This window comes from Triticum aestivum, chromosome 6D, assembly GCF_018294505.1.
Source record: "Triticum aestivum cultivar Chinese Spring chromosome 6D, IWGSC CS RefSeq v2.1, whole genome shotgun sequence".
NCBI lineage: Eukaryota > Viridiplantae > Streptophyta > Magnoliopsida > Poales > Poaceae > Triticum > Triticum aestivum.
Window position 1 is genome coordinate 12,471,120 of NC_057811.1, and position 22,394 is coordinate 12,493,513.

General features: G+C 45.0%; 1 protein-coding gene across 1 annotated transcript; it reads left to right on the forward strand.

Annotated features, from left to right (window-relative positions):
* The first annotated feature begins 263 nt into the window (after nucleotides 1-263).
* Nucleotides 264-2,074, forward strand: LOC123140758 (uncharacterized). Its single transcript, XM_044560043.1, has 2 exons — nucleotides 264-1,481; nucleotides 1,756-2,074. The coding sequence occupies exons 1-2, from the start codon at nucleotides 356-358 to the stop codon at nucleotides 1,821-1,823; spliced, it is 1,194 nt and encodes a 397-aa protein (XP_044415978.1). The 5' UTR covers nucleotides 264-355; the 3' UTR covers nucleotides 1,824-2,074.
* The last annotated feature ends 20,320 nt before the right edge of the window (nucleotides 2,075-22,394 follow it).

Sequence of the window (22,394 nt, forward strand, 5' to 3'; positions counted from 1 at the left end):
CGCCCTAGGCATGCGACACAAGAGTCTGGGGCTCACCCCCTTCCCCTTCTTCCTCAACCCAACTATTTGTTTCCCACCATTTTGCTGCCTCCTTGCCTCATATTCACGGCAGATGTGCGTTCACTCGCAAAGCACTTCGTCGGTAGATTTTCCATAAAAATCATCGCTTGCTTCTACGTATCAATTTCATCTTGGGCTAAAATCGTTTTTCCCCCCTTGTACGCCCACAGCCCAAACAGTCCTCCTTACAGGAAAGAAAACGAGTCTGGTTCCTGCTCCCCACTTCCATTGGAAAACCCTAGAAAAACAGGCTCGAATCCCCATTCTATTCCACACGGGCGACGTCGGCGGCGAGATGACCACCGGCCGCGGCCACCGCGTTTCGCCGGCGGTTGCGGCGGGGCCGCTGGAGGATGACAACGTCCTCGGCGAGATCCTCGTCCGCCTCTCCCCGGAGCCATCCTCCCTCCCGCGGGCGCTTGTCTGCAAGCCGTGGGGTCGCGTCGCCGCCTCCGCGGACTTCCGCCGCAGCTGGCGCGACCGCCACGGGAGACCCCCGGTCCTGGGCGTCTTCGAGAAGCGCATGACGACTCTGCTCTTCACCCCTGGCCTGCAAGCTCCAGATCGCATCCCCATGGAGCGCTTCTCCCTCCAGGTCTGCAGCGAGGCCGCGTGGAACACCTGGTGCGTGCTCGGGTGCCGCCAGGGGCGCGTCCTCATCATGAACTGGACGCTGCGTGAGTTCCTCATCTACAACCCTTTCTCCGGTGAGCGCGACCGCGTGTCATTCCCACCGGATCTCTCACTCCCACAGGATTTCTTCGACGACGCGTACAACGCCAACGGAGCTCTGCTCTGGGACGACGAGCAGCGCCCACTGAAGCTGGTCTTGGTAGCCTGCACGGGCCACTCGAGAGTTGCGGCCCGTGTGTACTCCTCTGAGACGGGCACATGGGGAGACAGCATCTCCATTCCTGAGCCATGTCGTCTTACCAGTGTCCCCGTCACTGTGGTCGGCAACCGCCTCTACTGTTGGCTCAAAAGGCCTGGGAATAGCATACTAGAGTTCAATCTGGATAACCAGACCCTAGCTCTCATCACAAGGCCTCCCCGTGCCAACCTCAAGAGCCGCAACTGCCGGATCATCCCAGGAGAGGATGGCGCTGTTGGCCTCGCCTTATTCATGTACCCTGCCATCGAACTGTGGAACCGCAACATCAACTCTCATGGTGTTGCAACATGGGTGCTGCGCAAGACCGTTATTCTGGACAGCATCTTTGATCTGGCGCCGTCTTCAACGGGGCAATGGAGGTCATTAGTTCTCGGGTATGCCGAGGATGCTAATGCCCTTCTTATATCGGTGTACAAAGAGATGTGCATCCGTGTATTTACGGTTCAACTTGAGTCAATGCAGTGCAAGAGAATTCATGGACACTTTCTCAATGATTTGTATTATCCGTTCGCCAGTTTCTATGCCGCAGGTAATTTACTTATCTTAACATTAAAGGAGTCGCCTGGATCCTTTCTTTTCATACATGGTTTCTCGGATACCTTTATTGTGCTTTAAAGTGTTCACTAACAATTTTTCCTCTTTGTTGATCGATGGTATTAATTGTTCTATTCTTTATGTGTTATAATTTAATTTAATTTCTCCTGAGTGTTATGAGTTGTCAAACTATTTTTAGTAATTTATTGTAGTATCATATATCATAGATGCAAAGGTTTACATACTTACTATAATTATATGATTACCAGGCCCATCGACGCTACAAATTCTCGCTCGTGGGAACAACGATGGGGGTGCTGGTGGGGGACAAGCGTAATGGCTAGTGTGACATGGTAATACTCAAGACACCTGGGTCTGGGTCTCCCCAACTAAATTAAATGCAAATCTAAGGTCTGGGTTTCGTGTTTGTTTTGTTGTTGGCATTTGGACCCTTGGGTTGAACTGTTGTAAAACTGTCTGTTATGTGCACTTTGTGTTGTGGGTATGTGTTTGAACTCAGTCTGGGAACATCCTGTTTGGAACATTTGTGGTGTACAATTTGACATGAGTGAATGTTGTATGGGTAAAGCAATGATTTTACTGTATCGTATAACTTTGCTATAAAGGTTGAGATACATTCTATATATAGCACCTTCATGCTAGGATGATCCTTTTTTTTTTAAGAAAAAAGGAAGACAAGGTTGCGAGAATGTGCATGTTTTTGCCATTTTGTTAGTCAGATTTTGGTTTCACCGTAGGATAAACATTATGGATATTTACATGCACATATGTGGAGGTCAGAATTGTAACAGATTACAAAAGCAGATATCCGTCCCGCATTAGGTACAGTGCCCGATCTGCTACAGTAATACAGGTTGACAGTTGGCAGTGTCTGAAGGTTCAAACACTGAGCTTGTCTTTCATGTATTTTCTCTCATCGAAGTACTACTTTACATTATATTGTTAGCTGCAGTAGCTGAATCATATATTCTTCCTTTTTTGGTAAAAACGATGATGTCTTTATGGTGGTTCCTTGGATGCCCATATCAATAGATGAAGTTGACTCCTGGGGTCTGGCTCTTACTCTGAAGCCTTTGAGGTATTCTCCATACTTGTTTTCTCGAGTTTCCACCATATTTTTTATGATTGAGAGTGCAAATTTTACACTTTTAAAGTTTGGAGGATTAAATTATTATCTGGTACGAAGCTGCGGTGAAAAATGGGATGCAAACTCTGAACAGGTTCGTGCTTTAATCCCAGTACATGCAGTATATGAATGAATTATTCTCATAGCAGATGATGAGCTGTATTTCTCAGTAATCTGGGTGACATTGTTAGTGTTTGTCACATGGTTACCTTGGACAGCAATGATGGATACAGTTAGATATGAAGCCTGCCTCAACATCGTCAGTGTTCTGTCTTTATTATTCCAAATCTGAATTATTCTGAACCGTCTGTCAGGACGGGCTCAATAATCCTGTCTTGTTTTTTTCCCTTCTCCTCGACGTATGCTTTTTTCATTCATTGAAATGGAATTTTACCTAATATTGCTGGAATGATCCTACTGTCAGGTACATATTGCTGGAGTATATGCTGATATTTTTCTTATTTCTCGTACATTAGTGACCAAAGAGATCGGTCGCTGGATAGGCATTGTTAGAGTGTGAGGTACTGTCCAGCCAATTTTTCGGACCCTCCAGTTCCGTCTGATCTGCAATATCATGGGTCAAGAACTTTGTTGATGCAAATGCGGTGATTGACCCATATTAAGGGTGAAATGGGTCACCTCCCAGAACTTCTAAACTAAAAAATATATGAAAAAGCACAACATATAAATGTTCATTTTTCTATATGCTTGTAAAATTTTATGATCCAGTTTAGATGTTCTAACAAAACAACCGGGAACAACAAAGCAGGCCATAACTATACATCAAATTTTTCTTAGGAGATTTGCATTGCCTTTTAAAACCATTGGTGTTGCAATTGATGGATCAGTCTTCCAGATCATATCAATATGTTGTGATTGATGGATCAGTCTTCCAGATCATGAGATCATGTCACCATTTGGTTATCCATGCATTTAGGAAAACATCTGTACATTTGGTTGTTTGTGGGATGCCTTTTTCTTATGTGGCGATCCATTGTCATTTTTTCTGATCGCAGCTTCACTGCGTGAACCCTTGAGGTGGCATTTGATACATCTGAAATATAATTGTTATTGTTGCTATATGGTAAGATTATATAGTTATACGATGCCCCAATCAAAGCGCCTTAGTGGGCAGGGTCAACGAAGCCAGCCGGTGCACGCGCAGTGAGCACGTAATTTATGGGCCACATGTGAACATGCCATAGTGCACAGGAAGGAAAAGGAATTGCTGATATGTACATTTGGTGTCCAGTAGTAATCTCCTGGTGTACTTTGGGTGGTACTATTAGTATTGTTTTTATAACCGTGCACCCTTTTGTTTAAATTTTATTCATCATTTTCAGCAACATTTAGTGAAAGATGATTTTTCAAATATCATACTGGAAATAATTTTCATATTATGTGATTAATTGGTGTGCCCATGGTATAATTGGTATGTACTCATTGGTGCAGTTCTTCTAGCATGCTATCCATCCATATCTCGTCGTGATTAATTAATTTTTAACGCGAGGAAGCTCAAAATCACTCACTTGGATATAGGGCTTCGCTTCAACAGAGAGAAATTTGACAAAGAAGAAATCCACGGGAATATAAATTCGATATTTTCTCATTGATGCGCGGTCTATGAGGAGACCAAAGTTTCCCAACTACAGTACACAACAGCACATTACAAGCCATACTTACTCTAACTAAGTTCATGTACAAATAGATTGTTATCATCACGTAGTGATAATCAGATGGATGAGCATGTTCGAAAATCAGTTTTTCATGCATCTTCCCAAGAAAATAATTTTTTGATCCTCCCAGCATCCATCCTCTGGGCTTTCACAAACAGTTGAGCTTCACAAAGACAACTTGTCCAAAAACGTCAAGTATGTACAGGTAGATGCGTGCATTAGCATAGAGCAAATGGAAGGGCCTACATCAAGAGTGGCAAACAGCCGGATAATTCCAGGAGATAATGGCGTTGTTGGCCTCGCCTTATTGGTGTACCCTACCATCGAAATGTGGAACCGCAAGGTTGATTCTCATGGTGTTGTGACATGGGTGCTGCAGAAGACCGTTATCTTGGACACCATCTTTGATCTGGCGCCATCTTCAACAGGGCGTGGAGGTCATTAGTTATCGGGTATGCCGATGATGCTAATGCGATTCTTATATTGGTGTACAAACAGATGTACATCCGTTTATTTTAGGTTCAACTTGAGTCAATGCAGTGCAAGAGACTTCATGGACATTTTCTCAACTATTTGTATCTTCCGTTCGCAAGTTCTATACCGCAGGTAATTTACTTATCTTAACATTAAGAGACTCGGCTGGATCCTTTCTTTTTCTTACATGGTTTCTTGGATACCTTTAATGTGATTTTTTTCCTCTTTGTTGATCCATAGAATTATTGGTTGTATTATTTTCTGTGTTATAATTTAATTAATTGTGTTTATCGGAAAAGTCATCAACCTATTTTGGACGCTACAGATTCTTGCTTGTGTGCTACAGTAGTGCAGTTTGACAATTGGCAGCTTCTGAAGGTTGAAACACTGAGCTTGTCTTTCATGTATTTTCTCTTAACGAAGTACTACTTTACATTACATTGTTAGAAGCTGCAGAGTCATCTATTCTTACTTTTTTCAGAAAAAGGAGGATTTCTGTCTGGTGGATCCTTAGCTGCTCATATATATAGATGAAGTTGACTCCTGGGATTTGGCTCTTAACACTGAAGCCATGAGGTATTCTCCACACTATTTTTTTTCTTGTGTTGCCACCACATATCTTTTATGGTTGAGGGTGCAAATTTTAGACTCTTTTGAGATTTGGAGGATTAAATTAAACAGAGGAAATAGAGGGACCACAACAGACGTTTTCCTAGACAAATTATTATCTACTATGAAGCTTCGGTGAAAAACAGGATGCAAACTCTGAACAGGTTCATGCTTTAATCCCAGTACATGTACTATATGAATGAATCCTTCTAATAGCAAATGATGAGTTGTATTTCCCAGACTTGTGAGTGATATGTTTTTGTCACATATGGTAATCCCAGTACAATTAGAAGGGAAGCCTGCCTCAACATGGTCAGTGTCGTCCTATATTTAGCATTCCAAATCTGAATTTGAACCTTCCGTCAACATGGGGTAAACAATCATGTGTTTTTGCTTGGTTCATCCTCGCCGTATGTTTTTTCGCTCATTGCATGCAGTTTAACTAATATTGCTTTAATGGCCCAACTCCAAATATTCATGCAAAAATTTCCTAATTGTGAAGTTAATATATGGTGAAATGCTTCTGATGTCTCGTGCACAAGCAACTAAAGATACTGGTTGCTGCACATGTACTGTTAGAGAGTGAGGCACTGCCCAGCCATGGATCCACAGATGCTGCGGGCTCGAACCCTCCTAATCCGTTTGATCCACATTTTTTTATAAGTTTGGCATTGAGATGATTGACTTATATGAAGGGTGAAATCGGTCCCCTCCCATCAGATTTAAAAATGACAAAAAATTCCAAATAAGTGAAACATATAAATGTTCATTTTTCTGTACGCCTGTAAACTTGTATGAGCCACCCTGGATGGCTAAAGTACAGTAGCGGAAAGCATCACTAGCTTACTCTCTCACCTGACTAGCATGCATGGGGCATGTGGAACCCCGTGTGAATCAACAAGGACCACCTTTGCAAGGCTAAATAATCATCGATCGGTAAAAATTAAAGCATTAATTATACATCAAATATTTCTTTAGATTATAGTTCGCATTGCCTCTTAAAACCATATAGTTGCTTTTTTTGGTAATGCCAACCTTAACCATGTAGTTTAATTGATACATGTGAAATTGACGCTTTCTGTTGCGGATCGGCCTTCAGATCATATCAATAGTTAATGTCACATTTTCCCATGCATTTAGTCAACATTTGGGTGCATTTGTTGATTTGTGGAATGCCAATTTTCCGTATGTAGTGAGTCCATTGTAGCTTTTCTGTTATCTTTATCCGTCAGGATACCAGCATTGTTGTGTCAACCCTTTAGGTGTCATCTGATAAAGCGCTGCAATAAGCCAATAACTGAGCATTATGTTTATCCAATTCTTCTTGGTATATAAACGTTATTGTTGCTACATGGTAAGTTTATCTGATATATCGACGTTCTCGTACTTATCTATATTTATTTCACATTTGTGTTGGTTCAACTACTTTTAGAGTTTTAGTACGTTTCCTCCCTTGTTTATAGTTTCAATTTACACATGATGTTGGCAAGCTAACATACTGTGGTGCATTAATTTGATCTTTTGGGAAATTGTAGTCTCATATTTTTCTACCATCTCTTTTAGTCTGTTAACACAATCATGCATTGATATTTGGTTATGTTATTATTTATTTTAGAGTTATCCAATCACAACTGAATCAGTGGGCTGTGATTTTTTTATCCCCTCAGGCCCTCACTGTGAAGGTGCTTTCGGTCGATTTGTTTCAGGACTAGTTTTTCTCTCCCCAGAAAGGTACCTAGAGAAGGACAACGAACAACACACTCACTAATGTCCATGCTTTCTACTAATATTTTTCGAAGATTATATTCAGTATGCTAACATTTATTTCATTGATTTCTAATGGTTAGTATTTTGAATTTCAGTGACTAGCTCTTTTGGTTAAGCTATCAAAATAAAATTGTCTCCTCTACCTGCAAATAAAGAAATCCTCTTTTGGTTAAGCTAGGAAACTTCACTACCTCTCCACTGTTTTGTCTCCAAATCAGATGGTTTTAGAGTCAGCTTTGAGTGACCTTTATATTTGACTGGTTGCACTTGCCACTACAAGAAAATCACACGGCGCCTAGTATCAAGACGTACCCTGAGTGTCAAAACATGGGTTCATGGCTTATTCGTACGTAAACCAAGTATGTGCAGCAGGACACACACGACGAGAAAACACAACTCGGCTTACTTCTATATAAGCCGCGTACACTCTGAGAAGACATTCGGCTTATAGATCATACTCGGCTTACAGCTTAATAAGCCATGAGGACCGTGAAAAAGTACTCGGCTTACAAAACAGACACGGCAAGCGTAACTGCCACGTGACCTGCGTGCCGTCCACTAATGGATCAGTGATGGTGATGGCTATAAGCCGAGTACCCGATAAATTGCACTTGGCTTACTGTGCACAAACTACATGTAGTGCAAAAAAATGATTAGTGTGGTGAGTTGGACTTATAATTACATGTTGCATTTCTTTTCTTTCCCCCTATTTCTCACCCATTCTGTTTAGGATAGTTTTCAACGCACTTTTGGTTCCATTTGATCGCTGTTAGAATAATCCGAGACGCATGCGTTTGTGTACTATGAGTCTATGACTCAAATTCTCATTGTTAGTGGCCTTTTTATTGTGAAGCAAGGAAAGTGTTTTCATGGATTTTGTGTTATTCTATTTACTTTTGTCGTTTTCTTGGATATAATCACGTCAGTGCATTTTCTTGTTTCCTTAGTACTTGTTTATTCGGATTTACTTGCTTTCCTTACCATGTCCAATGTGATACAAGCAGGGCACCACAGGGTGGGTGTTGAATCCTTGGCTGCTTGGCATGGCAAGAAACTGAAATATGTGGTTGGTCTGCAAGCATCGAAGACATGTGAGATTATGAAGGTGAGTGCCCTCATTGGCAAAATCAGGCATATGGGGTTGTCTTTGGCTAAACAAATCATTTGCTTCCTTAATGTCTTAATTAATGAACATGCCTGGAAAAGTTTTCCAAGATTTCCTAACTAGTCGAGGTTTCCAGGGAAACCAAAGCTACTCTATTTTTCTAATACTTGCCGCTGGTGGATGCTGGAATTCCTTCATGGCTGCGGTTACATTCTGTCATTTTGTTGTGTCTATATATGTTCTGAGCTGATACTATAGCCTTGAACACTGTAGTGCATCTCTGGTAGAAACTAGGGTTCTACCGGGTCTAGGCCGGAGGTTGTAGGGGAAGGAGGGAGCTGGTCGCGGACGAACACGCGGACGCCGACGGCTGGGCGCCATCATGCGCGAGGAGGCGGTGGCTGAGAGGGAGATGGCGCTGGGAAGGAGGCGGCTAGGGTTAGGTCTCCCGGCTCCCTAAGGAAGCCGAGCAAATATGATTGCTTCTTGCTTGATTCCAAAACGGATCCTTACACGAGTTTATATAATCCTCCTACTAAGATAATTGGGCTAAGCCCCTAATAACGATAAGATAGACTGGGCCACAACTAACTGGGCTAAGCCCCTAATATGCCGGTCCTAACATTTCTCCCCGCCTGCACAAACAGCTCGTCCTCGAGCTGGAAGGCGGGGAAGCGCTTGTGGAACTCCTCGAGGTGATCAACCGTCGCCAAACACCTCCACGGCAGCTGGGGCGGGCAGGTCGCCAAGCCCGGCGGCGGCGGGGTCCTCCTCAATGTAGTCCGCAGCCTCCAGGTAGAAGAGTCGTGGGCAGGCGTGGCCGGGCATGTAGGGCTCGTCGCAGTTGAAGCACAACCCTTGGCGGTGACGCTCGAGTTGCTCGGCCGTGGTGAGCCAGTGGAACAGGCGCGCCGCGGTCGCGGTGAGGGGTGCCGCGGAAGCCTGAGCAGGCTGAACCTGCGCGGGAACGTCCGACCAGGGTGGCGGCCCAGCGGCCCGGGATGGTAATGCCTGCTGGATGGAGGTCCTGGGGTCCCTGTAGCTCCACGTCTACGCGGATATGATCCGGCAGACCGCCCACGAAGAGCTCGGCCCGCTGGAGAGCCTTCACGCCGGGCGTGTGGCACGCCACGGCCTGAAAGCGGTCGGTGAAGTCCTGCACCGTAGAGGTGAAGGGGAGACGGCCCAACTCCGCCAGCCGGCTCCCGCGTATTTGCGGCCCGAAGCGAAGGAGGCAGAGCTCGCGAAAACGCTCCCATGGAGGCATGCCGCCCTCGTCCTGCTCGAGAGCGTAATACCAAGTCTGTGCGGCGCCTCGAAAGTGATATGAAGCGAGCCAGGTGCGGTTCGACGCGAGCGTGCGTTGCCCCCGGAAGAATTGGTCACACTGACTAAGCCAGTTGAGGGGGTCCTCGGTGCCGTCGTAGGTGGCGAAGGCGAGCTTGGCGAAGCACGGCGCCGTCTGGGTATGACCGCCGTGGGGGTACGGCTCGACGGTGCGGAGCAGCGGCACCGGGTCGGTGATCACAGGGAGGCCCCCGTGGAACGGTGGCGCATCGAGGCCAACGTAGGGGGCCGTGGAGCTGGAGGACCAGCCGCACTGCGCCTGTTGTGACGACACGTGCGGCGGTCCCGAGGCCATCGTGTAGACCAGCTGAGACGACGACTCGGTCAACCAGGCCGGTAGCGGGGACGCGAGGGCGGGAACCGGACCTGGCGGATCGGGACTCCCGCCGGCGCGGTCGATGCAGGGCCGTAGCTGACCGGTGGTGGCTACTGCAGTGTCGCGCCGAGCAGCGGCTGCGGCTGCTGCGGCGGAGCGCCGAGCGCGGCGAAGGCCGCCAGGAGCGGCGGCTGCCACTGCAGCCAGGGCGGGGCAGTGGTGGCAGTGGATGGCAGCTGCAGCGGCTGCTGTAGCGGCCCGGCGAGCGCGACAAAGGCCGCCTGGTGCGCCGGCTGCCATGGCAGCCATGGCGTCGTGGTGGCAGTGATGGGTGGCGCAGCCGGGTGCGGCCCGTAGGACCCGACCAAGAACATGCGGATCTCCTGGACCGCCTGGGTTAGGTCCCACAGCGCCCTGGACACCTCCTCCGGGGTGAGGACGGCAGGGGCGGGCGCGACGGAGGATCCCGGCGCGGGCAGGAGCGGGGCTACGGTCGTGGTGGTCGCCGGAGGCGACGAGGTGACCGACAGTGGAAGAGACGGGTTGGGCGGCGATGAAGACATGATCGAAACGAAGCTAGCTAATACCAAACTGGTAGAAACTAGGGTTCTACCAGGTCTAGGCCGGAGGTCGTAGGGGAAGGAGGGAGCTGGTCGTGGACGAACACGCGGACGCCGATGGCTGGGCGCTGTCGTGCGCGAGGAGGCGGCGGCTGAGAGGGAGATGGCGCTGGGAAGGAGGCGGCTAGGGTTAGGTCTCCCGGCTTCCTAAGGAAGCCGAGCAAATATGATTGCTTCTTGCTTGATGCCGAAACGGATCCTTACACGAGTTTATATAATCCTCCTACTAAGATAATTGGGCTAAGCCCCTAATAACGATAAGATAGACTGGACCACAACTAACTAGGCTAAGCCCTTAATATGCCGGTCATAACAATCTCTCTGTTTGCGTTGTCCAATAAAATTTATACCTTCATGAACCGGCACTATCAGGTTTGTTCTACCAGGTTGCAAATAAGGAACAATCTGTGAAATTATCAGGGTTGTATATCAGGATTTGTTCTGAGAGGGTTGTAAATATCCGATTGCTAATAACGAATAATCTATGAATTTCTTTGAGACGGTTGAAGATATCTGTGGGCAATTTAAAGTGAAGACTATCTGCCAAGAAATAAAGACGAACAGAGATCATGAGCGCTCAAAGGGAATGTTGCTTGCTTTTTTTCTAACAGGTATTAATCATATTTGTAATACTCTTTTTTTTTGAACTTTATAATTTTGATAATATTGATGATGAATGAGAAGTTGAGGTCTTGCTGTTAGACAAAAATATGCCGAGAACTTGAGTCAAGGCACAACCGGCGGGCCTATATCAGGTTTCCTTTTTCTTGGTCCCAATTTCCGATAGCTGACAGCTTACTGGAAATTTCGGTGGCCACGGGGAAATTTTCTTATGGCCCGGATTATTTGAATTTAAACCACAAAAGCAATGTCAAATAGGTGTCATATGCATACATTATCGGATGCAAGCTCTTGGCTTAGCGGTAGGGCGCGGGACCTACCAACTTCATGTTGCATGTTCGATTCTGAGGTTGTCTGGCCACTGGAACAGGAAGCACTTGGTGTTCGCAATCTGTTAAACTAAATACATCTAAACGTTGAACAATCCTAAATTCAGAGTTCATTTGAAAATTGGAATAGCTGAGATTTTTTGAATGCCGGATTTTTGGCCCATCCCCAAAAAAGTATAAAAAAACTTGGCCTATATTGAGCAGATGATGCTCTTCATGCCGGCTAGACATGTGAGAATGGTATTGTCGGTTTGTCACTCAGCATAGCTATCTTGAGCAGTAAAGAAGGATATACTTAACTCTTGGACCCGCCTAACATGTTGAACATTCTATCTATCATTAGTTCATTTTTCTAATATCTTTAACATTCTAAATGTGAAATCTGAACTGCCGAGATGGGTTAACACACAACCAATGCGTCCAAATTTGGGTTGGGCGCCATAACTTTTACTTTTTTTGACTTACCATCTTCCCGCGGTGTCCAGTGATTTCTCCATCCACATTCTCTAAAGGGAAAATTCACTACTTTTAAGTCGCCTAATAAATGCTATCTCGATTAAAGGTCACTATTTTTTGAGAAAAGCGATGAGAATTAGACTTAAATATTTTGAACTCCCAGGGTTTTAATCAGCTAAGAAAAAGACATGACCCGGTAATAGTTAGGATGCGACTAGGTCGTAGGCCACATCATAGTTGTAGTGCGCAAACCCCCTCCGGCCTTCTTCTCACCTATGAGACTACTCACCCTATTTCCCCCTCTTCGCCGACGATGCAAAAAGAAATATGAGTAAAATTATATAGCTTTGAAGTAATAGGGGTTTTAGCCGGCCTAGAGATATACTTGATCTAACAATTACATGACTAGGGCATGTGCCACTGAATAATCCTAGCGAGGGATCATCCTACCGATGTCTTCTCCCTCCTCAAACAACTCACCCCATCTTCTCCTTCTCACTCCTTGGACTTGTCACCCAACATTCTACCTCTTCGGCGATTGTTGAAAAAAAGTAAGAGTAAACTATAAAATTGTGGAAACTAGACATTAGTATCCCTTCTCGTTCTCTCTCCTCCCTATCATCATTGTCCTTGCTCCTCCCCAACACCCTCCCAAACCTTCCTCTCCGCTCCCGCTCCTTCTCTGCCAGCTCGGCTGGCCGGAGATGGGGAGGAAAGGGGCTCGGTCTCATAGTCTCCTTTGGTCGCATAGTCTCCTTTGTAGATCCATTCAGTTATGCATTCTTTATGGTTATTGGGTTTTTACCCAGTAGAAATAAACCAAGCCACCATGGATGTCGGGATTGAGGCTGCCTCAGACGAGTGGATCTAAGGCCAGGTGCCAAGTGATTGTTGGTGCAACCCTAATTTCTCAACCCACATCTCCTCTTCTCCTTGATCTTGCCACTGTAGTGCTGGATGCATTATTGGTGGAGAGGCCATATCAGTCCCATGCTTCGAAAGTTGCTAGGGTGGTCATCACAAAGTAGGGAAGAAATGGAGGTCCAGATCGCAATACAATCCTGGTGGCTATTTTGGGGCAGCCTTGGCGCCAGCTGCAACGTTCGGCTGCCATCTTGCTTCACCACACCATTATGTTTGCATGCCAAAGGGTGTCCATATCTACCCCCCTGCCACCATTGAGCCATTGGGAGGCAGTGTTTCTCCATCATGGAGTACACACCATGGAGTCTCGGAGGTCTTCCCGTCCCAAGTGGTGTTGTCCTCGGCGGTGGTGAGGTTCTTCCCTTGGAGAAGAAACTTTGGACCCGATCACATTTTTGATCTTGGTTCTGGGTCCTTTCTATAAAGTTCAGGGACCAATTTGTCATATTCTTTTAGTTTTCGGTCCTATAGCATTCTGATGTGTACATGCATTTTTTAGTTAATGCAACTTCGAGGTCCTTCTAGACCCCTCTTTTGCCAAAAATATATAAAATTATGAGGTACTAGTTTTTATTCGACGTGATCAAGCTACTAATAATGGGGACACGACTAGGGTGTGGGCCACTTCACAGTCGTAATGCACGGACCCCTCCCGCGACCCTTGTATTCTCCGCGTTCGATGACACAAGCAAAAAGGGATAACGGTCAAACTTTCAAAAACTAGTAGGTGTTTTGGTCGGCTACAGATAGTCGTGCCCTAATAATTACTAGGGCACGACTAGGACGTGGTCCACTTCATAGGCGTAGCTCGAACGCCTTCTCACCTTCTTACCCCTCCTCAAACTTATCACCATCTTCTCCTATTCAGTGATCATGGCTCTTTGGCCGCCCCCTTCCTCATCCCTATACAAGATGTCCCATCATAGGTGCTCCCACATCATTCCTCCACGAGCCATTCTCCTCTTGGTGCTGTCTTTTGTCCTTCCGTCTGTCCACCTCAGATGAAGAGCATCCCGTATAACATTAAGCTCCCTAATTTTAAAGGGCTCACAATCAATTGAGGTCTTCAAATTAAATTGGGTCACCCAACTTTGACCGGGTCAACAATTTCTCAAAGCTCTTTCATTCAATTCTTTTATACTATACACTATGCTTCCTAATTTTTAAGGCCTCATAATTAACTGAGATCTTCAATTTAAATTGAGTCACTCAATTTTGACTGGGTCAACAATTGCTCAAGGAGCTCTCCCATTAAATTATTTTAAGTCACTATAGTTCTCTAATTTTGAAGCTCTTCTATTCGATTGAGGTATTCAACTATGAAGCCAATCAGTTTTCAAATCAATCGGCGGCAACCGGCCTATAAAAACATATCAATCCTGCACACTCTTTCACCACCTAGAAAAAATAAACGCCATCATGTGATGCTGTAGAACCAAAATAGTACATGCACCCACCGAAGCAGAAATTTCCTGACATAAATATGGGTTTCTTAGCGGATAACACAAAATGACATCGCGAAAGGCCTACCAAATCATCAAACTATATAAATAAATAAAACACACACTATTGTTTTTTGGAAAGTCAAATTCCTTTAATTTTGACCAAGTTTAAAGCCAAAAATGTCAAAATCCATAATATTAAACAAAATATATGGAAACTCATTTCATGATGAATCTAATTATACCGATTTGGTATTATGAATTTTGATATATTTCTCTACAAATTTTATCAGACTTAAAAAGGTTTGATTTTTTAAAATCTAATACATCTTATGTTTTGAAACAGAATGAATAATCTTTTTAAGAAACCCAACAACATCAACGGCGCAACAAATCACGCCCAACCCTTCCAGTAGATCATTACACCTAGAAAAAGGAAACCCTGGGTTAGTCCTCCAAATCTAAATCTAAAAGTGAAGGAGAAACTCCATACTAGGGGGCTAAATCATCTTTTCCCTGCCCTAGGATAGTCGTCTCCAAGAAAAGGATAAATCCTGGTAAAGATCATGGGGCGAAATCATCTTCTCCCTCCCATAAACCCTGCCCGAAGCTGACAATCCTCCCGAAAGAAGTCCACATAACCCTAAGGGTTTCACAAACTGTCCAATTTAATCCCCCTGCTCCCCAGGTCTAAAACTGGGTATTTAACCCCCTGATCTTTGTGAGACCAACTGAATCACCACCTAAATCTGAATAGAGTTGTTTTGTCTAGCGGTTTTGGTCAAGTAGCAACGTCGAGGGTGCATGACGACAGTGTTACTTCATCCCCGTCCCATCTGTCTGCCTTCCGGGTGTATACGGCGTCTCTTATGTCTAGTGCGGAGCTGGCTTTTGATGACAGGGTGGTCCGCCCCAAATTATTTTTTGATAACTAATATGGCATGTGAACATTCTAACTAATGATCAATAGGACAAAGAAATAGATCAATATGGTCTTACGAACACACTAAAATTCACAATTCAATCTCAGTTTTGCATAAAGAAGCCTACATAGTAAATAGTACATGGCTGCCATGAAGGTATCAAATAGAAACACTGACCATAGTACATACCTTGAGAAGTTCAAAAAGACTATGTTTCTGGCCTACGCTTTTGCATTGCAATGAAGGTATCAATTATGTCATCTTCATTCACCTCGGAGAAAGCATCCCTCTCAATGTATGTAACTAGGCAATCATCCAAAATACTATCACCCATCTTATTTCTCAACTTGCTCTTGTCTACTCATGGCAGAAAATGCTCTCTCAACATTTGCCGTTGCCACCGGTAGAATCAATACCAATTTTAAAAGCATGTACACCAAATGATGAACTATGAGTCTCCCTGTTTGAACAAGCTTAACCGAGAGATCAACAAGATTTCAAAGGCCTTGGAAGTTCTCATCATTTCTCATGTCATCAATATAGTTATCAAGTTGTAGTTCAAGGTGTATCAAGTCGGCACTTGAAAAGTCTTTGGGATAAAATTCAGCAAGTCTTCGTACCTAGTGTGCATCAAAAGAAACAAATGAGTTGAAGAGATTCAATAGCAATTTTGAAAGCAATACAAATTTTAGAAGCAAGTTTGCATAACTTATGTGCATCAAAAGCAGCAAATAAGTTGGCGGGATTCAAAGCAGACATACAAGATAGCAATTCCATATTGATCTCATCAAACCGATTTTCAAGCTCTTGACTAATTTGATCAATGACTCCAAGAAAAACTTCTCTTCTATGATCATCATTTATTTGGGGTCGAGCAAACCGTGTTGATCTTCCATAAGGTACAGAATTATCATCCATTATTGGAACTTGAATGCCATGCTTGTTACACAATAGTGTGACGTTTTGCAGAAATGCCTCCCACCCATTAGACCTAAGTTCTTGTATTCTACTTTTTGCAATTCTAACAAGTGCCATTGCAGTAAGAATATCTTGGTCTCTTCTTTGCAAACAATCAAACAAATCACCTGTGTATCCAAGAATGACAAGCATCAAGTGTGCATTGAAAATATAGTCAAATGACTCAAACACTCCAACAATAGTATGAATTTTGGGCCAATCACTTCTTTGTGAAGCATCTTTTCCAAGAGTTATGAGCACATCACGGATTGGGGGATATATAAGAATAATGTTAAGAACAGTTTTGTAATGAGAGCCCCACCGAGTATCACCAGGCCTAGGTAACCCCATCTCTTGATTCAAACCACTCCCAGTTTGTAACTCACCACATTCAAGACTTTCATGATATTGTGAAGTCTAGCATCTCGAAGCATGTCATGACGCTTACAAGACACTCCAATAACATTCAGTAATAAAGACACTCGATCAAAAAACCACACACAATCATCATTTCCCTTGGCAACAACAACAAGAAATTGTTGTTGTTGATGTGCAAAACAATGAATATAATAGGCAGAAGGTGACTCTTTCATGATCAATGTTTTCAGTCCTTTAATTTCCCCTCTCATATTACTAGCCCCATCATATCCTTGCCCAAGAATTTGAGTTATAGTCAAACCATGATCAGTAAGTAAAGTTGCAATTGCTTCCCTAAGTGACAATGAAGTAGTATCACTTACATGAACAACTCCAAGAAAGTGCTCACACGGCCTTCCTACTTTATCAACAAAACGCAAGCACAAAGCTAGTTGTTCTTTATGTGATACATCACTACACTCATCAGCTGGAATAGCATAGTGCTCATCACCAAGTTGATCAATAATTTGTTTTCTAGTAAGTACTGCACAACATTGAATAAGCTGATGTTGTATCTGATGAGAAGTCAATTTGCAGTTACCTGGTGCATTCTTCAAAACATACTTATTTGGGATTTTTACATCTGTGCCCCTGGTTCCTTAGCCATACTCATTCATCCCCACGCTCTTAACTTTTGCTCACTTTTCCCCACTCCCTTGCCCGAAACCCTCACAACTGGTCACAAACGGTGGATGTCGTCGGGTCAGTGCTTTGACCGTTAACTCTGACGAGTGGGGCCACGCTGACTGTGTCGCCCGTTGGACCTGACGAGTGGGGTCGCAGCGGACGGTGCCGCGGTTAGCCCGTTGGGCCGTGGTTAGACTTGGGCCATGCGCGCGCCGCAACGACAGAAGCCTGTTATGCATGCACGACATGTCCAGCTAGCCTGCATGCATGCATGTAGCTAGCCTACCTGCATGCGGTGCCGCCCGCCGCCACGATGCGCTGACCGGCCTCTTTTTCACGCGAGCCGCCACGGACGCTGACCGGCCTCATTTTCACGCGAGTCGCCACGGACGCTGACCGGCCTCATTTTCAAGCGAGCCGCCACGGACGTAGGGACGGTTGCTGCCGCTGGTTCGTATCATCTCCCACGCGTGTCCCCTCGATGTAGAGCATTGTTTCACACTTTTCGATCCACTCGCATCTATTCAATGTGGCAATTAAAACCTGTTGGCAATTAAAGTGGCATATCGATCGACGGGGCTCGTTTGAACGTAGCAAATCCAAAGCGCGGCCGGTGCCACTTCCCTTCCCTTCCCCTTTCCCTATTTAAACCACCACCCCTCCACCTATTCTCCACACATCCATTTGCGCCGCCCCCTTCTCTTCTTCACCCAAACCCAGAGCACTCTCAAAGCGAGGCGAGGATGCAGTACAACGGCCCCACCTTCGAGCTCCCATCGACCGTGCCGGAGAGACGGTATCCGGCCGGCGTCATCGTGGAGAGGACGCTCCGCGTGTGGGCGTTCTCACGCTGGAGGGGTGCAAGGGGGTTTGCCGAGTGGTTCCTCCGTGCGGGCTTCGCCCACCTCCCGGCGGGCTCGCCGGTGATGTTCCGACTGGAGGAAGTGCGTCCAAACTCCAGGACTCTGCCGATAGGGCTCACCGTCACCTTCATCAACAGATTTGATGCGTACTACCTCCTCGGCAAGGTGTTTTGGTGTGGATGCGAATTCATCGCATTCACAACGCACAACATCTTCACAAACTTCGACTGCATCTTTCCCACCCGCGATGGTATGCATAGCCTCCCCTACTACATCGGCCAGGACAGCATGGAGAGGGAGCCCTGAAGAGAAGGCACAGTGAAGATGGTGGTGAAGTCCTGGTCTCGATCGTGAGCTTGTCTTGCCCTAGGGTGTTAGGGCTTTTTATCTTTTATACATTTCTATCTTAATTATGTCGTTGATTGTACCATGAACTTTTAATCTCTGTCGTGTTATACCCTAAGAACTTTATTATGCTTGCTACCCTTATTTGATATATCGTTGGTTATCAGTGTTTTTGCTTGCTATTTCTATCTTATTTGACGTGAGATAAATCGCTAGATGGATATGGTGCCATACACGAGCCCTTTTGCTAAATCAATCAATGATTGAGTATTCCTCAATGAAAACCAGCAAGTTTTCGCCCATTTAGAGTAGGGTCAAGTTTTCGCCCATTTAGAGTAGGGTCAAGTTTTCGCACGCGCGGATAATGGAGTAGTTGAAGTGTCAAAAAGGAAACTAAATCTAGAAAAATGAGCCATGTTGATGTTGAAAAGAAGAAGAAAAGCTTATTTTTTGAATTGTTGGTGGCCCTATTCCGTATATTGTATGAACAAAAACAAGCTAATTTTTGAATAGTTTGTGGACTATGCTATGGTTTAGGGTACCCTATGTTTTATGTAAGAAGTATGCTATGGTTGCTACTTTTTATGTTATGGATGTATGGTTGCTACATGAGATATCGGTCGATGGATATGGTGCCGTAGCCGAGCCGTAGACAAGCTCTCTAGATGGATATGGTGCCATAGTCGAGCCTAGACATGCTCTCTAGATGGATATGTTGGCTAATGGTGCCACCGGACTTTATTTTAGACGTGGTTTCAGATGGATATCATGATCTACATAATTAAGTCTGACATGTTCTTAATGAAAAAACAAAAACAAAAAATCGTGTATACAATATTTTTGTTGCAACAAAAACTTGTTTATAATACCCGCATGTCAAAAAATGAAAGTGTTGTGCCGTAGGCTATATACAGAAGGAAATTGCCATGATATGTACAAATAAATTTGACATGTGCAAGTCCAACAATAAATCGATTTACCATCATGCACTATTTTTGTTCGGCATGGCAATAAATGGATTTACCATGGTAATAATCAAGGGAAAAAACAGAGCCAGCGCGTGGGCCTTCGACACTGAACGCAATGAGACGGCCCAACCAGAGCTTAGTTTCAATATGGGCCCTAGAACTACGTTTTTTTTCTTCTGCGGTCGGTGTTGTCTGACGAAACTGAAAGTGTACAAAACTGACGAAACTGACGGGTACCCGAAACTGACATGATCCACAAATTAAGCAACACAGAGCATATAGCACATGATCCACAAATTAAGCAACACAGAGCATAGAGCACATGATCCACAAATTTAAGAAAATCGTAGAGCAGATGATCCACAAATTTAACCAAATCCTAGAGCACATGACACCACACTAATAACATCTCTAACGAGTGATGACCAGCAAGTAAGCAAATCCTAGAGCAACTACACAAAAATAAAAGGGATAAAATCCTAAAGCTATCAGATTCGCCTGCTTGTTCAATTGAATCATCTGCTTCAAGTTCTTGTTGATCTTCTTTATTTCTCCCTTCAGATCTGCATCCCAACTGTCAGAGCAGCACTTTCAGAGACCAAATTCATTGTTGCTAATGGCAGATTGAGCTCCCGGGTTGGGGCCCCATTGAATTGAATCCGCTTAACGTAGTCATCCAGCCATTCAAAATGTTTGCATTTCTTCACGATCTGAATCGAAAAAATGAACGCTAAATCCCAGATCAAAAAAGAATTAAAAGCAAATAGAAAAAGAAATCAGAGAAAAATCATGAGATCTAACCTGCCCCTCTGGCTTGCTCTCACATATCACGAACTCGCGCCCATAGTTGCCATTCTTGAACTCCTTCGAAGTCAACCGTATCAGTGGTGCGCTGCGTGGGCAGTCAGGACATTGCTCCATGGGAAGTGGACCATACTGGGTCCACGAGGGGCGGGAGGCTGAAGTGGAGCTCGACATATCGCCCAAAGTCGCCGGAGAAGAAGAAGTAGAGGAGTGGCTCCTCTCGTCGCCAGAGAAGAAGTGTCAAAGGAGGAGTGGCTCCTCTCGTCGCTGCAGAATAAGCACCAGAATAAAGGGGGTACTTGAAGAAAGGGGAGGCACAACCAACAAGTCTCGTGGATCGCCTCTCGCGGATCGCCCCACGATCCAACAATGCGGAGCCGTCCATGTGATCCAACGGCGCGGAGCCTGGTCGCAGCCTGCCCTCGGAATTGAAGGAAATATGCCCTAGAGGCAATAATAAAGTTATTATTTATTTCCTTATATCATGATAAATGTTTATTATTCATGCTAGAATTGTATTAACCGGACACATAATACATGTGTGAATACATAGACAAACAGAGTGTCACTAGTATGCCTCTACTTGACTAGCTCGTTAATCAAAGATGGTTATGTTTCCTAGCCATAGACATAAGTTGTCATTTGATTAACGAGATCACCTCATTAGGAGAATGACGTGATTGACTTGACCCATTCCGTTAGCTTAGCACCCGATCGTTTAGTATGTTGCTATTGCTTTCTTCATGACTTATACATGTTCCTCTGACTATGAGATTATGCAACTCCCGTTTACCGGAGGAACACTTTGTGTGCTACCAAACGTCACAACGTAAAGGGGTGATTATAAAGGTGCTCTACAGGTGTCTCCAAAGGTACTTGTTGGGTTGGCGTATTTCGAGATTAGGATTTGTCACTCCGATTGTCGGAGAGGTATCTCTGGGCCCACGCGGTAATGCACATCACTATAAGCCTTGCAAGCATTGTGACTAATAAGTTAGTTGCGGGATGATGTGTTACGGAACGAGTAAAGAGACTTGCCGGTAACGAGATTGAACTAGGTATCGAGATACCGATGATCGAATCTCGGGCAAGTAACATACTGATGACAAAGGGAACAACGTATGTTGTTATGCGGTCTGACCGATAAAGATCTTCGTAGAATATGTGGGAGCCAATATGGGCATCCAGGTCCCGCTATTGGTTATTGACCGGAGACGTGTCTCGGTCATGTCTACATAGTTCTCGAACCCGTAGGGTCCGCACGCTTAAAGTTACGATGACAGTTTTATTATGAGTTTATGTATGTTGATGTACGGAAGGAGTTCGGAGTCCCGGATGAGATCGGGGACATGACGAGGAGTCTCGAAATGGTCGAGACGTAAAGATCGATATATTGGACGACTATATTCGGACTTCGGAAAGGTTCTGAGTGATTCGGGTATTTTTCGGAGTACCGGAGAGTTACGGGAATACGTATTGGGCCTTATTGGGCCATACGGGAAAGAAGAAAAAGGGCCTCAAGGGTGGCCGCACCCCTCCCCTTGGTCTGGTCCGAATTGGACTAGGGAAGGGGGGCGCCCCCTTCCTTCCTTCTCTTTTTCCCTTCCTCTTTTCCTATTCCATATGGGAGGTGGAATCCTACTAGGACTAGGGAGTCCTAGTAGGACTCCACACTTGGTGCGCCCCCTCCTAGGGCCGGCCTCCTCCTCCCTTGCTCCTTTATATACGGGGGCAGGGGGCACCCTAGAGACACAACAATTGATCCTTGAGATCTTTTAGCCGTGTGCGGTGCCCCCTCCACCAAATTACACCTCGATAATATCATTGCGGAGCTTAGGCGAAGCCCTGCGTCGGTAGAACATCATCATCGTCACCACGCTGTCGTGTTGACGAAACTCTCCCTCAACACTCGGTTGGATCGCAGTTCGAGGGACGTCATCGAGCTGAACGTGTGTAGAACTCGGAGGTGCCGTGCGTTCGGTACTTGATCGGTCGGATCATGAAGACGTACGACTACATCAACCGCGTTGTGATAACGCTTCCGCTGTCGGTCTACGAGGGTACGTGGACAACACTCTCCCCTCTCGTTGCTATGCATCACCATGATCTTGCGTGTGCGTAGGAAATTTTTTGAAATTACTACGTTCCCCAACAGGAATTACTTCTAGAAG

What these genes read in the sequence shown, in the direction of transcription:
- LOC123140758 (XM_044560043.1), top strand. Translation starts at nt 356, where the DNA reads ATGACCACCGGCCGCGGCCACCGCGTTTCGCCGGCGGTTGCGGCGGGG. An exon ending in CGCCAGTTTCTATGCCGCAG is followed by an intron (nt 1,482 to 1,755) that starts GTAATTTACTTA and finishes TATGATTACCAG; the next exon opens with GCCCATCGACGCTACAAATT.